This window comes from Osmia lignaria, chromosome 10, assembly GCF_051020975.1.
Source record: "Osmia lignaria lignaria isolate PbOS001 chromosome 10, iyOsmLign1, whole genome shotgun sequence".
Lineage (NCBI taxonomy): Eukaryota > Metazoa > Arthropoda > Insecta > Hymenoptera > Megachilidae > Osmia > Osmia lignaria.
The window spans coordinates 12,583,714-12,600,879 of record NC_135041.1 but is presented as its reverse complement, the minus strand read 5'-3'; the positions used below and the strand labels follow the sequence as shown (position 1 = coordinate 12,600,879).

Below are 17,166 nucleotides of genomic sequence, written 5' to 3'. Positions count from 1 at the left end.
TTGTTCACCTCTGTACATTTCCTGTAAAATCGGTTACTTGTAAACATATTATAAGTAGCTGCGTTATGTATTTTCTAGTTTGTACATACCAGAGAGAGAAAGAAAGTGTGTATTGCATACATGTGTATATTTGAAACTACCTACATAATGCGCGACAAATTTTTCAGAAATTCTTAGTAAAATTTGTTATCTTTTTTCTTAATTAAGAAATGTTGTATTTCTGCATGAATCTGATTTTAGTAAAAAGTTATGCAAGAATTGTGTCATACAACTCGAAGAGATGACGCGTAAAAGGGTAACACAATGGCGTCTTAGCGACAAATTTTTTTACTTAACGCGCATGGTGTACGTATGTACCAGCCATTTGTAATGGTGTATAAAATAAGGTGTGATAGTCGATATTGTTATTAGGTTTTTCTACTTGTACATAAATTTGCGGCGTTATGCGAGAATAATTTAAAAACGACGATGATTAATCGCGAGAGGATAATATACGACAGGTATGAGTGTGTGCGAGCATGCGCGAATGAAAGACAAACCGACACAGATGAGAACATAAACGCGAAATTAACGATGCGCGAGGCAATACGAAAACAAAATTATAAAATAGACCTGTAAACATTTAATGTTTTTAACGATCTTGTACACACAAATACACATGTAAATACATGAATATATATATTATCGTAACGCGAGCATAAACATTTAATGTTTTTAACGATCTTGTACACACACATACATGTAAATGTAAATACATCGAAAAAAAATTACCGGAAGTAAACCTGTGGTTATTATTCTCATCATCCCTTTAAATTATCCCTATTCTATATATTTTAATTTTTGTCAACTCTAAGAAACTAATTGTCGCCAACTCGATAAATCAGAAGACAAGTAGTTGTTATTTTCAAAATAAATAACGCCGGAGTTCTACCGACTGCTGAGCGAGGTGAAAACTAGTCAGTACCATCACGACTGCCGAGGTGAGTAGATCTATCTTGATTTCATCCCTCTTGAGGGCCTCGGTTCATCATCTCTATTATTTATTATTTTACAAGACCGAAAAATTATTAGAATAATTATTTGACAAACTTATATTTTGAGAAGACCGCCTAGAATGAAGTATTTTTAAAGTTCGACCACTGCGCCATCTATACAAAAGCGGCGGAAACTACTCAACAAATTACCGACTTATCGACTGAACTTCCGAAAGTCGGTAATCGACCCTTCGGCAGTCGGTAAGTTAACAAATAGTTTGCGTCGATTTTATATAGATAGCGGCCGATGGCTGGGGTGTTAGGGACCCCGGATGCACGGGTGATACTTTTTGTATATCGACAATATGGAATCGGGGTGTCATGGACCCCGGATGCAAGGGCGATACTCTGTATATCGACATTATGGCATCCGGGGTGTCAGGGACCCCGGTTGCATCGGTGGCCCTCTCTGCCTGCCGTCCTGATATCATCTTGGGGTGTCAGGGACCCCGAAGCTAAAATGTGGGACCCATAGACTTTCTATAGAAAAATTGAAACCTATGTAACTTTTGACCCCGACCACTTAGCTGCACAAACGCGACGGTGTGACACTGACGGACGTCTTTGCGCTTTATATATATAAGATTGCTCCTTATTAGCCAAGACACATTTCAGGTATTCATTGTTTTATTGCCCCTTGTGGCCCTCGCAAGCCCATCCCTTGTATTCTTTTGTCCCCGTACCCTCTCTATCCCGATACTGTCTATATCGCTGCACCCTTATATCATCGCATTCCTTATAATCGCAGCAACGCATACATCACAGTATTCCTAACATCTCTTCATCCCTTACATCTCTGCATTCGTTTCATCCCTAAATTCCTAACATCTCTTCATCCCTTACATATCTGCATTCTTTCCATCCCTACATTCCTTACATCTCTTCATCCCTTACATCTCTGCTTCCCTTACATGTCTACATCCCTTACATCTCTGCATTCCTCACATTCCTGCCTTCTTTATATCCCAACATCCCTTACATCCCTGCATCCCTTACATGCCTGTATCCTTTACATCCTTGTATCACTTATATTCCTGCATTCCATACATCCCAGTATCTCCCTGAAATTTTTGCGGTATAAGGCCAGCGATTTAATACAAATTTAGTTCCTTTTTTCGCCACCAGAGGGCGCTGATTCGACATCGAAAATTTAGTTCACATTTTTGCCGCTAGAGGGCCAAAATTTCGGCAAGCTTTAGTTCCTTTTTCTGAAACCAGATGGCGCTGATTCGACATCGAAAATTTAGTTCGCATTTTTGCCGCTAGAGGGCCAAAATCTCGACAAGCTTTAGTTCCTTTTTCTGAAACCAGATGGCGCTGATTCGACATCGAAAATTTAGTTCACATTTTTGCCGCTAGAGGGCCAAAATTTCAGCAAGCTTTAGTTCCTTTTTCTGAAATCAGATGGCGCTGATTCGACATCGAAAATTTAGTTCACATTTTTGCCGCTAGGGGGCGCTGTTTTTTCGAAATTTTCGCGAAATTTTCGAAACGAGGAACTAACTTACCTTTACTTACCTTTACTCGAAGCAGTCTTTGTAATATATTCATTATAAGGGGTGCAGAGATGTAAGGAATGTAGGGATGAAAGGAATGTACGGATGAGAGGAATGTACGGATGATAATAATGTACGGATGATAATAATGTAGGGATGAGAGGAATGAAGGGATGATAATAATGTAGGGACTTAAGGGATGAAGAGATGGAAGGAATGTAGGGATGAAAGGAATGTAGAGATGATAATAATGTAGGGATGTAAGGGATGAAGAGATGCAAGATGAAAAGAATGTAGGGATGTAAGGGATACTGAGATGGCCTTGGCCTATAATGAGGGATAAAATTATATAAATAACTGAAAAAAGTAAAATAAATGGGGTCCTCGGATGAGACCCAGAAGAAGGATATAACCATAAATGTTATTCCCCTTCGATGAGTTTATTTAATGAGCAAAAAAAAATACATAAAGTAAATTCAATAAACTATGGAAAAAAATTATACTGGTTGTGCCCTCTTCTTACGCACCTGATATTATACAGGGGTGTTAGGGACCCCACTGCGCCAATGACGTCCTATGTGTACCGACCTGATATCATATTGGGGTGTTAAGGACCCCGAAACGCGGGTGACTATCTTTGCATACCAATAATATAGCATCCGGGGTGCCAGGGACCCCGAAGCACCAATGACTATCCCCGCATGCCGACAGGATGTCATCTTGGGGTGTCAGGAACCCCGAAGCACCAATGACACTGTTTGCACAGTGACATTTTGACACCCGGGGTGCCAGGGACCCCGAAGCACCAATGACTATCTCTGCATGCCGACATGATGTTATCTTGGGGTGTCAGGAACCCCAAAGCACCGGTGACACTGTTAGCACACCGACATTTTGGTATCCGGGGTGTCAGGGACCCCGAAGCACCGATGACACTCTTTGCTTACCGAAGCGATGGCATTCGGGGTATCTGAGACCCCGAGGTATCCGCGAAGCTGCATACCGATATTATGCCACCGGGGTGTCAAGGACCCCGAAGCAACTAGCGAAATATAAGAACGGAAAACGAACAAATCGTGAAACTCACTTGTTCGGTATAGTGATGGGTTTGAACGGATCTAGCGAAATATAAGAACGGAAAACGAACAAATCGTGAAACTCACTTGTTCGGAATAGTGATGGGTTTGAGCGGATCTAGTGAAATATAAGAACGGAAAACGAACAAATCGTGAAACTCACTTGTTCGGAATAGTGATGGGTACGACCGGATCTGTAGCGCATGCGTACTACAATTATTTATTATAAAACAAACTTGTAAATATTCACTCACAACCAATGAAAATGATATATTTGTAAATCACAAACGATTTATAATCATATTTTATTATTCCTTCCGGCTAGCTTCATGTAGATCCCTTTATATTCCTGTAGCCTAAATCCCTGTACCCTTTTTATCCTTGCACCCTCTATGTCCAGGCACCCTTTATATCACTTTACCCTCTATGCTCCTGCACCTTCTACATATATATGTGTATCCTGTATGTCCGGCTAACAAAATTAAATATATAATTAACAAATGGAATTTAGTTCCGATGTTTACCCCCCAGACAGCATTATTTTTGGGGGAAAATTAAATTTAAATTTTAGCTACTAGAGAACAGGAAGAATAAATTTTCAAAAATGTTAGTATTATATGGTATTATATCGGTATGCTCTTCTCCGATAAATGGTGCTAATATAGCCTAGTTCGGAAAACCGATCGGTAAATTGTTGAATAGTTTGAGCTATTTTTGTATAGATGGCGGTGCGATAGTAAATAGTAGTAAATAGACTCAACCTGCTCTTCACCGTCCGAAGACAGACTGATGCACTTTGGCGCGAAGCGGGTAGTATATAGGGTTCAATCTTCCATACCACCTGCATTTACAGGAAAGCAAATTGGGAAAATTAAATAATAACTCACGTGCTTTTCTAAAATGATTTATTCACCAAGACGCATGAAATGAATACAGGAATCAAACAATTATTTTAATAATTGTGCGGTCTTTTGCTGATTTCACTAATTTCTAAAGAAATAGAATTAAAGGGAGTCGAATTTCTGTTTTTAGTTGCAAGTGCGTGGTGTAGTAAGAGGGACGTAAAATAGGCACGACTGTCATTCCGACTGTGCTTTGTATGTACATATACAATTAATCTCAGCTGGGGTGTCTGGGACCCCCCCAAATCATTATCCCTCGAGAACAGAGGCATATCCTGTTTTTTGTACCTAATTTAGTATTTTGTACTAATTTAGTACTGTAATTAAATTGTAGCTAACGCAAGAGAACTAATTACTTACCTCAGGATATGCGTTAGTTACCTGAAAAAAAAAATGAATTGCAAAAACTTCAATACAAAAGACATCTACTTTTAATAGATATATTTAAAATTAATGGTCACGGCCAATCTCGGCGTTTAGACAATACACAACACTGCTCCCACGGTACAGGTCTTGCGTTTACTTTCCTTTCTCAGGTAGAAACAGCTGAGTTATTATTTCAATACCTTTTTTTTTTGTTCTTTTCTTTTTTAAAACGAATATAATATCTCGTGAATTTGTTTCGTCGCTGCTTCAACAATCGGTGCGCGAACATTTAAAACGGTCGAACCCTTTAGCGACTGTAGCACGTTCGAACGAAACCCCAGAGAACAATTTATACGAGATTAACGATTCGATGTACATTTGCCTTTTCATTTGATGTCAATACAACGTGTGTAATATATTGCACCTGTGACTGATCAAAACGACTACAGCCATTTATCGAATTATCTTAACGAGCATGTGTTTAAGAATGATCTATAACGATGTCATCTGATCGTCTGAAAAGGGTTCGCGGTACGCGGTTAAGTATGCAAGTTATTATGATCGTTGGCAACACGCACTAGAGGACAATGATTGCAAAAATTGTAAAACATCCGAGGAAAATTTTCTGTAACGAGAATGCAAATTTTCGTAGACATGCTCCTCCTTCGAACTGCCCCCCATCTCACCCTCGTGTTCTTCGTGCTATCTGTCCTATATGTATGTCTCAGGCATGTTGACTCTATAATTAGGTACTTATACGAAACCGTATCTAACATCACCATTTGCAAGGCTCTCTCTCCGGGTCACTTAACGCGCATGCAAAATCGCTTGGTAACGTCCCATTAACACGTTTCTCGTTGTATACACGCGACAAAGAAAGTGTTCCTTTACGTAAATCACACGGTCGTAGGTACAAGTCGGGGCCACGCACACGTAATTCCTAAATATACAATACAGTTTCATTTCTGACACACACATTTCCGTTACTGTTATTCTTGCTTCCATTCTCTGTTTTATCTGTATCGTTCACATTTCAACGGAATTCTACCGTAATACACATTCGGTATGTATATGTACACATTGTGGTAACAGTCTAGGTTCCTAAGGCTGCTAAAAGTCTCACTTGTAAGGGCTCGCCCATAGAAAAAGGGGCGAGGATTTTTGTTTAAAAGAGTTCGGGTTTCGACGAAGGGAGAAAACGTGAAACGTCTTTTAACGTGTAATCTAGTAAATCACTTCGTATACAGTGGCTTTCTTGTCACCGGATCCGGTCACGATGTACTTGTCGTCGGCGGATATGTCGCAGCTCAACACCGACGAGGACTCCTTCGACTGGAAAAATAATTAATACGAGTTATAAAGTGTTTTCGGAGTATAATAATTTATTTAAATTAACGCCGTAAAGCTCACCTGAAATATCGAAGCGCCGTACGGCGTACGCCAGGCGTTTAACAGATTGTCCTTGCCAGTGGAGACGAACCATTTTCCGCAGGACGCGAAGCGCAACGACAAGACGCAGGACTCGTGTAGGTGCAACTGATATTTATCAGACTTGGATGCGTGAAGTACCTCGACGTTCGAGTTTTCCATGCCAACGGCGAGCCATTCACCGGTCGGACAATAGCCCAACGAAAATATTTGCGAAGTGAAGTCGTGCTGTTGCAATTGCCTGCCTTCCCTCAAGTCCCAAGAACGCACTGTATTGTCCAGCCCTCCGGTCCACAATTTCGAACCGTCGGCCGAGATGTCGATACAGGAGGCGCCGTCTGTGTGCCCTTGGAACTGTCGGACCAAGATCTCGTTCTGGAGATCCCATACGGCGATGTTACCGTCGCTGCAACAACTGAAGCAGACCTTCGAATCCGGCGAAATGGCCAAAGCGTAACACGCCGGAGCGGACGACGTCAATTCCGCTTTGATCCTTGGCGTCGGGCTGGCCAAGTCCCAGATGATCAATTGACTCGCCTCTCCACCGACGATCAGGGTTCTGCAGTCTGGCAGCAGTTTCACCGATCTGCGATCAAAAACAACGATTCATCGTTGAGAAAGATGCCAACGATCCTTCCGGAAAGTCGGCGACGCACGGTATTATCGAGTCGAACGACATTTTATTCCACGGAATTAGCATCCTCGAAAAGGCAAACCTCGATTCATCAAGCAAATTCATCGTGATTGTCGAAACGTTAGTGGCATTAAAAAGACCGGACAGCCTCGAAACGTGCACGTACGCGAAACTCACCTAATATAATTGTCACGTTGCAGGCAATCCAACTGCGATACGTGCTTGATACTGCCACCACCTCCGTGCCCGATGTCCCAGACTTTAACGCACCCTTTGCCGCCGGTGTAGACGTACTTGGTCGGATTCGAGATCGTAACAGCGCATACAACTTCGCCGTGAGTCAAGGTATTAATCTGACGCGCGTGACGTGGAATTCCTGGTCCTATCAGAGCGTCCGTGGGGAATGGTACAGGCTGCAGTTGACCCTCGCCGTTCATATGGAACGAGTACGCTCTGCGATGGAATGTTAAACATTAATGGCTTTGTCCTTACGTAATGGAACGCCTTCGATTACTTAAAAGCACCGCGCTGATCGAAATGCGAATACCGAGACGATAACGAACGTGTCTCTGGTAATCGACATTTTAATAACGCGAAGACAACGCCCAACAATTAAAAGGATTTTTTCAATTTCACGTAATTGTCAAGTTAGAGAGTGAAAGTGATGAAAGTACGTACGGTTTGCCACCCGGTATATTGCTTAATCCGTTGCTCGATGGTATCCTTACATGGCCGTCGAAACCGAGCTGTAAAAGTTCGCAGCATGTTATTATTTACATTAACAACGAGTGCATTATTATAAAAAATGCGCAAGAGCGATCTACAGTGGAATATCCTATTCGGCAATCGATAAAATGACCTTAGTAACAAAGTTACGAGTAGCTAAAGTGTTAAAATGAATTCCTAATTTTCAACTCCCAATCCTCGAAACACCTGAGAAAAACAATCGACAATGAAATACCATGGAAGTCCTTGCGTATGGTAAATTGCTGTACGGCGAAGGCGATTGTGGCGGCTCATTGCCGCGGGACGGCAAACCCTGATAACCCTGTGGTGGTGTTTGCTGCGACGATGGCGGATGATAGACTCGCGATGCCAAGGGCCCAGGGATTCCGCCCATAGTTGGGGTACAACTGCGCGACCCCCTCGCCGCCGCCACAGGTGTACCCGGCTTGTCGATCTGCGCAAGAGGTTCGTTCCACCGATCCGGTTTATTATCGTGTCCAATCAAAGAATGGAATTGTAAATTTCACGCTTGACTTTCGCACAAAAAGCAACGAGACACATCGATCCTTGTCGCGGCCGTAAGCGGCCGCTTCCGGTTCAGCGATTTATCAGGGGAACAGGCAGCGGTTAAACAAACCATCGGCATTGCAAATTTTCGAACAATTCCATCGATCAATATAGAGTCTCGAATTTTTTATGTAAATTAAATAATGTTAAATAATATTTCTCGACCCGTTCCCCATAAGACGCTAATAAATAAATTTCCTCTAAAAAGTTTTCGATCATTCAGATATTTAATTATACAATTTCAGGAAATGTTTAATAATTCGTTATAATTTCGAAAGGATATCGCGAAAACTTTAGAGGTTTTATTTGAGACATGCACACTTTGGAATAAATCATGAAAAGAACAGAACAGAAATGCAAAGCAACTCTACTTGATCATTGAAATCTAATGAATGTAATTAGCAGAGAAAGGGAACCGGACCGATTAGTCATCGAATAAGCTTGCTATCCGCGAGATCTTACATCTTTACTTTTCAGAGACGGTGTGCTACGCGCGGATGAACTTCCGCTCCGCGAGGGTGGCCTGTCTTTGACGGACGTCGAGCCAGCGCCGGAAGTCGGCCCCACGTGTCCTGGAGCGCCCAATTTTTCTAGCGTTCCGTTTTCACGCGGATCCGAGTGTTCGCCATTCGCGTGCGGCGATGCCGCTTCCTTTCATTAAAAACAAATGACAATTTCTTTGAAAAATTGTCACAGTTAACCATTCTACACCTCCAATTAATAATCGTGTCAATTCCGAAGCTCGTATGGATTGTTAATAAAAATCGTCTTTAATCATCAACGCTATGGACGCGTTTGAAATCCACTTATATCGGTATAAAAGAACCAATAACTTCCTTCGGATCATCGATTCGATGTTACCTTCGAGGGTAACCACAAGCCAGCAACAGAATTGTTTTAACCCGGAGGAAAGGTCTCGGATTTTCATCGAAAACCCACACGATAGCTTCCCCCTAATCAATTCACCGCTAGAAAAACGAAGGATAAACTGACCTCGTTCGCGACGTCCACCACCAAGTCCTGATCGCTCTTCTCTCCGTCGCTGTCCTGAAAGAAAATGATGCTTCCGTGAGAAACATGTTCGCAATCGATGCAAAAAAAAAAAAAAGAAGACTTATTTTTCATAAAGTAACACCCTTTTTCCCTGGTAACCACGAATCGTTGCCGCACCCAGTATCTCCATCGTAACTTGGATGATAGTTAAAAAGAGACAGAAACTCGACCTATATTCCAGGCGCGTCTGACTAGCAGATGCATCTTCAGAGACATATTATTAATCTTGACACTCGCACGCTCTCGAAACGTTCTGATTGCACCGGCAACTTAATGGCCAGGCGGGTTCGACGAGTGCACACAAGCCGCAGCGGATCGAGAGGTTCGCGTTTGCACGCGTGTAAACCGCGCCGCACGTCGACGGATGTAAATGCGCCTCGCTTGGCCGCGCGGTATTTTCGCAATCAAGATTCTACGTGTACCTCGTGGCGTACGTGGAGCGTGGAAAATTCGCTCGATCGTTCGTCAATTTTGGATCTCTCCAGCTACCTGCCATCTTCGTTGCACACGCCGCGAAGATAATTACATTTTCATTAAAAATTTTTGAAAATCTACAACCCTTCGTTAACTTTATAGCGAAAATATTGCCTGGATCGTTTGATATAATAAAATGGGAAAAGTAAGCAATTTAAAATATAAATATCGTGTCATCTTTCCGTACAAAGAACGGGCTAACGATAGAGAAAAACAAATAGAATTCAGTAGAAATGGAACAGGGGCAAACAGAGGGACAGAGCGGAGCTAATATATTACCGAATGCCATGGATAATGTACCGCAACGAAAGCACAGTTTGTGGCTCATGTATCTTTTATCATGTGTTTACCACTTATTTCCGAGTTTCCAGCGAACAGATCGTTGTTTGCATCCGGTTTCATTGTACGGCGTACGTCGTTTTTAAAACGACCACGACGAGCAACGCGATAGCGGCCCTCTGCCGTTTTGTATGCATAACGTTGCAATCTTTCGTTTCGTTTCGAAGAACGACCCTGGTCGAAAACATTTTTCGAAACTTGCAAAAGATGTTATCGCGGACGAGGAAAACGTTTCCCTAAATATCGGTCGGTGTTGAAATTTTCAACAGCAGACGAAACGACGTTACGTGACGCTACATCTTCCTCGAAGGTTGAATAAGAAATTGAATGCGGTCAAAATTCGTAGACCACCGAATTACATTTCACAGAATAATAACTATCTATGTACGTATATATATTATAAATAAACTTAAGAGCTCCAAGTTTTATTACGTCAATTTTGACACGATGGAAGTCTTGCCGGAAATGCTATACCCTGAAGGATTTCAGTGCTCGGTGTTCCAGTATGCAGCAGATACCTGAGGCATCCGAAGTGCCTGAAGAACTTGACGTGGCCAAAGTACGCGAAGGTACCAAGAGTACCTGAGATATTTGGATCATCTGGAACGGGGGTATACCGAAACCCTACGAGACTAAAGTGCTTCGAGTAAATTCAGTATGTACCACGAGTACCCTGTTAATAATACCATAGGTAACGTTAACTATATCATCATTAAACGTATCGATGATAAAATGTGAAATTTAAATAGGATTACTTTATTTTAATTCACACGAAAAAAAAAAAAATAAAGATTTTTATATTTTACAGCCACCATACGTTACTTGGAATATCGTATACGTTAACGTGACGTGGTTGGAAAGTCTGGAAACGTGCAACAGCGATTACCACCACAATCGCGGTACACGCATGAACCGCGCTGTTCCACGTAAGACGATAAACAACACCGAATACCAGGGAATGGTAAATAATGTGCAGAGCCAGGGAAGTGCAATTTGTAATTCACGTATCTTTCATCGTTTATTTACCAGTTATCGCTCAGTTTCTACAAGCAGCTCGTTCCTGGGTCGCGACCAACCCCCGTCGACGCGGCGGGCACGTAACGAGCTCAAAGCAGGGCACGCGGCAGTTGCTATGTTATGCGCGTGAAATGCTACAACTGCTTTCATACTGAAAGCTTCTGCTCTTTCCTGTGTAAATACCGCATGTTTCTTGCCTGTGTACATATATCGATGTTTTATAACCTGAGACACATATCCAACGAGCTTGCTTATATTTTGAAATTGTAATGCATTCAAAAATGAGGATGCACGATATTTGACTACTTTGTCTACGACTTGTAAAATAAAAATTTTTCCACACCGCTCTTATTACTCCGTTTCAATTTCTCTCAACGAGCAAGTGTTTTAAAACGTTGTTTCCTAGCTTGATCTCGAGCGGGTCAAGAGGATGCGCTGAAAGAAGACGGATCAGATGTCAAGGGGCGATTAATAATTCGCCAACGTTCCGTGGTTTATATCCTAATTATCGTCGAGTTGCTGATAGCGCGCGCGGCACGTTCTTTGTAATCCTCCCACCCGCCGCCTTACCAGCCGCATAGAAGCGAAACTCAAAGCGATAGTATTGCCTTCCTAATGACGTAATATCGTGTACAACGCCCATCCATCCATTACGCGTCTGGTAGACCGTGTGTATATTGTATCGGTGGGGAAGGTGTTGGTGCACATGCACCCTGTACCTACGCGCCACCAGAAACCACCTGTGTGCGTTCTTCGCTTCGAATGATTTACAAAAACTGCCCCGGCAAAAAGGGAACGCGAAATATGAAATACTAAAGAGGTAAACTTAAAATTTAAATATTGCCCTGTAACACAAATCCCTGGGCGAAAAAAGAGACTCTCTCCACGCTGTATTCCTTTTATCCTGAAAATCCGTAATTTTAACTTGAAATGAGAAATGTTGCGATGGAAAGAAACCCCCTTCGGTGATGTATAATATTTAACGCGAATAAAATGATATTGTAAAACGATACTGCGAACTTACGTTACAATCTAATACACCGAATATTAAAAACGTAATCTTCGTTTCGAATCGTATGAATTTAAGTAAAATATCTAACAGTATCTGTAAAAGAAAAAAAAGAAAACGATGAAACGCGCTCTGAGATTCGCACGAAACGAATATGCGGCACGCTCACCGTTACGTTTCAACTGGTGAACAGGTGATTCCGTCGCGATCCATTTCCGACAAGGGTAGAAGTGGTGGTTCGAGCTGCTAGGGACACGCAATAAATTTGTGTACGGGCGATGAGCGTGTGTAAATAGGAGACAGTGTGGTGGTATTGATTTCAGTGGTATTACTCGGCCGGTGGAGGGCGCTCAAGGATGGAGGAAGGTGGTTCGAGGAGGATGGAAGAGAAGGAAGTAGAAGGAGGACGTGCACAGTTAAGAGATCGAAGAACAGAGAGGGTGGTAGTAAATAGAAGATGAAGACGAAAGTATAAGAAGAAGGAGAAGAAGAAGGAAGAAGGAGGAGGGTGTCTTCCACCCCTTAACCTGTTCGTTCTAGCGTTAAATATGATACAAATGTTATCATCCCTTCTATTCTGTTCTCCTTCTCCAATCCGCCCCTTGTGGTACGAACCACCAACGACGATCTTTCTTCTTCCTTTATCCAATAGTTTCCACCTTCCATCTTTCTCACCCTCTATTTTCGTTCTCTTTCGTTCAAACGAGAAGCACGGGTCCAACCTGAGCCGCTTTCTCCGTCGGCTTCTTCCCTCGTTTAACCCAGCATAGCGGGGATGACGGTATTAAGGGCAGCTCTATTATTCGACCACCCAACCACTCGACTCTTCGTCTCGAGAATCCTCGAATCCTTTTTTTTTTCTCTCTCCTTCCTCCCCAATCTCCCTTTTCCGCCTGCCCTTCCTATCCTACCCGTTTCACTGTCTCTTTCACCCCCTCTATCCTCGCCCTTCCTCGCCCCGTCGCACCGCCACCACTCTTACGTATACAATGTTCAATGTATTCTTCGCTGACTCTTCTTCCTCCTACCCTTCGTCCACGTTACCATTTCTTCTTTCGGTTCCAGTGTAAACAAACGCACGAGCGCAAAAGAAGAATCGAAGCTTTCCAACGATTCCTTTATTCCCCCTTTCTTTCCCTCCACCGGCCTGGCTCTTCGCTGACTTTAGAAAAGTTAAACGCTCGAGCATGACCAGCGAACCGATTCCACCACTTTTCCGCTGGAATAAAATTATCTTGACGAGAGGGCTGATACCGGGTGATTAGCCGCGAGAGAAGAAGATACTCGTTTAACACTTTGCGGTACGGTGACAGGTAATTTTCAAATGTTAAGATTTATGAATATATTTCTCTGGATCGGTTTCAGAAATTCCGGCTGAAAGATACGCACGGAATGTATTGGAAGACGAAGGGTACCGGTAACCAGTGGAACGTCGAATTCAACGATCGGGGAAGGCGAGGGGTTCTTGAAAATTTGTAGACGAGTTTCTCTGTTCGAGCAGCTACGGGATTGACTCTTTCTCCTTCGGTTCCTCTTCCCGGCAGGCGATTCTTAAGGAAACGCAAACGAGCAAAACAAGCGACGAAAAGTTTCCCCAACGGTCGGCCATTCTTTCTCCTATCTCTGCATTTACTCGCGTTAACTTTAGCAAAGTTAGAGAACAGCGACTGTGTTTAAAATACCAGCGTGGCATCGGCTCTCGCGATTCTTCTGCAGCTTAATCGCGTATCGATCGACCGAGGCAACTTTCAAGATCAAAACCGGACAAAGTAAACTACGCTTATAAAGACGCGACGAGAATTAAAATTCTTTCTCATGTTTGATACTTTAATTTGCAACACCTCGTTATTTCACCCTGTAGAACCCGGAGAGAAGACCTTTATTCCGTCTGATCTCTCGTCTTCGACTAAATGGCTTCAACCATGTTTGCATAAGCCGTTGAAATTTCTCCTTACCTATTTCGACAGACTACCGCACAACCGAGAGTCAATTAAATTTCAAGATATATTCATATTATTATGATATATATTTCTTCCAGTTTCTACCATAAAACGCGCTTGATCTTCGCAAGAAGTTATCTCTGGAGGGAAGGAGAAACTTTGTCACGAATCGTCCATATTTTCATTACTCAAAAATTCTACCCTTAAATATTCATGGGAATCATTAATTTAATTTAATAATTAAAAAATGAAGAAAAATATTGACGATTCGAAGTTCATTTTATTTTTACGTTTCGTTCCGATTGAACTGCTACCCTTCGTATAATCACCGCATCCATCCCGAAGATGGTCAAGGGAAGCATCCCTCCCCGAGGATTACTCCCAGCCGAAAACCACTTATTACTCGATACTTGACGATAGCACGCGGGCTCGTTTCTCGGGCGAAATTAAAAGGGAAACATTGGGAAGGTAAGACACAGGATCGATAAGTGACACTGCGCTTTTTATATTTCCGCCTGGGAGAATGGAAGGAGGGTGACACAGCAAAGAAGGTCGGTGAATGAGCGGGTGGGTGGTTAGCGTTCCAGGTCCTGCAACTTTTACGAGACAACTGCTTTTATGTGTCGCAGAGGGAAACGCGACTGGAAACGTATTAAAGCTATTATCTTGGCTGAAGAGGATCCTACCCCTTGGATGGTCGAGGGAACGGGGTGGGAACAGGCTGAAACCGACGTTGACGAAAGTCTCCAGAACGTTTACTATCGCGTTAAAAAAGGAACGGGGAAAAATATGATGTATTTCAAAAAAGATTCTTTTAACTATTAAAAATAGTTTAGAGACTTGGATATTATTTTTTCTACGTCAATTAACCCCTTGCACATGTTTCCTTGATCAATTGTTTGTGTCTAATTTTTACACACGTGTCACGATTAATAAATTACATCGAAGGTAACAGGTAAAGTTGGAGCAACAGAAGAAAAGAGAAAGACAGTAAAACGCATAGGATACGAGCGAAAGAGAAGGTGGCGAAGTAAAAGGGTCGAGGCCGCAATGAGCCGAGCTTCCACGCTTCCCCTAATTACATTTTCATACGAACCGTTTTCCCCTTTATTTTCTCCTGTTGTCCTACCACCATTTTTCCCGGAGCCAACTCAACTTTCCCAGGTTCCCGTTTCCCGTCAACGTCTGTTCCTATCTTTCTGTTTCTCCGTCTCTGTCCGCGTTTCCCTGTCCCTCCGCTTTTCTCGTTCACTGGAAAAACGCTTTAATGCGTTTTTGCCGCTCGTCGTTGCTCGGGTAAAGAAAGAGAGGGGGGGAAAAAAAAGGGAAACATAAACGAAGAAAGAGAAAAAAAGAGGGCGAGGGAGAACATCATCTTTCTCGCGGCGGGTTGAAAAGTGCAAGGTGAATTTTTAGTTTGCACCAAACGTCCGATTAAAGTCCATTGAGACCGCCAACGGACCTGGACTAGAAAATTTCTTTGTTTTCCTCTCTGTCCTTTGGTTATTTCAAACCGGGTCCATTCTTTCGTACGATAAAATTTTTCTGTTCGACGCGAGCCTGCTTACGGTTTTCTATTCGGGATCGTTTTATACTAGAAACGTAGTCGACGACCGGTTAGAGCAGACCTTTTTAATTTTTTCAACTAGAACGAGCAGAAGGTGATATTTTAATTTCCATAAAATAAAATTTAAATTTTCTGAAAGTATATCAAATTTGTTATGGAAGAATGAAAAATTTGTTAAACTTGGATTAATTTTCATATTTAATTTCAACTTTGTTCGCTCTATTTGCAACCTACCCGTCTTATTTGCAAAATGGACTTGGATGTTCGCGGACGTAAAAAGGTATCTACGAGCTACCTGACCGTGGATACAGGAATACCGGGGACGCGAAAGTTTCGCTATAGATTATCGTTCCATTTCAGAACGATACGCAGCGGAGAATCTTTTTTTCTTTTTTTTTTTTTTTTACACGACTACCCCAGCAATCCCTTTTCAACCGCGTGCCACATTTTTCCCGGGGAAAAGAATTCATTTTCCAGAGTGCGATACGTTTTTCGAAGATGCAGTTCGAGCATTATCCCCTCCTCCCCCGTGTTTTCTGATACTTGTAGCCAGTTAAATTCTACCGTTTCACTCGCTATATCGATCGATGTCTTTCCATTACTCTGCTTAAAACTGGCGTGTGGAATAAATTTTATTTTTTCATATTTTTATCTCATTAAATCGTGTCAAACTTTGCATAGCATTACAACTATATATATATCAATAATAAAAATGAGCAAATTAAAAGAATTCAGTTACTAATGACCCGGCGCAACAATTAAATTTGTTAATAAAATTCATACAACTTTTTTATTTTTCTCTAGAAAACCACAAAGATGTGAAAGAACGCGCGTACACCACACGCACATGTTTATCCCTGTCGAAACTGTTATCGGATTATTGGGCATGCTTCCCAGGATCCGCTTGTTATTCCATTTCTTTCAATAACAGACGCGCGAGCGTCGCGCCGCGACTGCAATTTGCATTTCATTACGACCAGAGTCAGCGGCAACTTCTTTTTTTTTTTTTCTTCTTTTATCATCGGTTTACTTTGGCCGGCTACATTTACCTTCGCGGTCGGTCGGAAAGTATTATTCGTGGCATCGGGAAACTTTAAGTTTTTCCCGTCTTTCTATGCTTTACACGTGTAAAGGAGAGAAAAGAACGAGGAGCACGGTACGAGGAGCGGAGAAAGCTTTCGGGAGGAAGTGTCTTTGCAATTTAACTTTTACGACGCACCCTGTCATTTCTATCCGAGCTTCTTCGTGGAATGCAACACCCTTCCGTTTCTTCTCGATCTGTGTTACCAGCTACGGATATGTCCGCGCCAGGAAACAGGATAACTCACTGGAATTCTTCGACTTTCGTTACATTTTATTAACCGCCACCGAGACAGAATGATTTGCAAGCGAACTATCTTTCTTTGGATGTTTATCACGATCAGTTTATCAACGATCGATGGAACGTATTTATTAAGAATTATTAGGATTTCAAGTAAATTTTCATGATTAGAAATAATTGATGCTGGTTAGCAAGGTAAGCAAAATTCCCTTTCAAT

At 42.2% G+C, this 17,166-nt stretch overlaps 1 protein-coding gene across 11 annotated transcripts in view; it reads right to left on the bottom strand.

Moving 5' to 3' along the window:
• Window positions 1-4,892: 4,892 nt before the first annotated feature.
• gro (TLE family member transcriptional corepressor groucho) overlaps window positions 4,893-17,166 on the bottom strand; it is a 62,244-nt gene continuing 49,970 nt past the window's right edge. For 8 of the 11 annotated variants that reach the window (XM_034339539.2, XM_034339538.2, XM_034339544.2 and 5 more), the window contains 7 exons: window positions 9,223-9,276; window positions 8,692-8,880; window positions 7,898-8,116; window positions 7,615-7,682; window positions 7,114-7,389; window positions 6,285-6,888; window positions 4,893-6,206 (listed from right to left, as the gene is read on the bottom strand). In XM_034339539.2, coding sequence (XP_034195430.1) covers window positions 6,099-6,206; window positions 6,285-6,888; window positions 7,114-7,389; window positions 7,615-7,682; window positions 7,898-8,116; window positions 8,692-8,880; window positions 9,223-9,276 — 1,518 coding nt within the window. In that variant the 3' untranslated portion in view covers window positions 4,893-6,098. The remainder of the gene's footprint in view (window positions 6,207-6,284; window positions 6,889-7,113; window positions 7,390-7,614; window positions 7,683-7,897; window positions 8,117-8,691; window positions 8,881-9,222; window positions 9,277-17,166) is intronic. The other 3 variants (XM_034339547.2, XM_034339545.2, XM_034339548.2) reach the window with 3 other exon arrangements.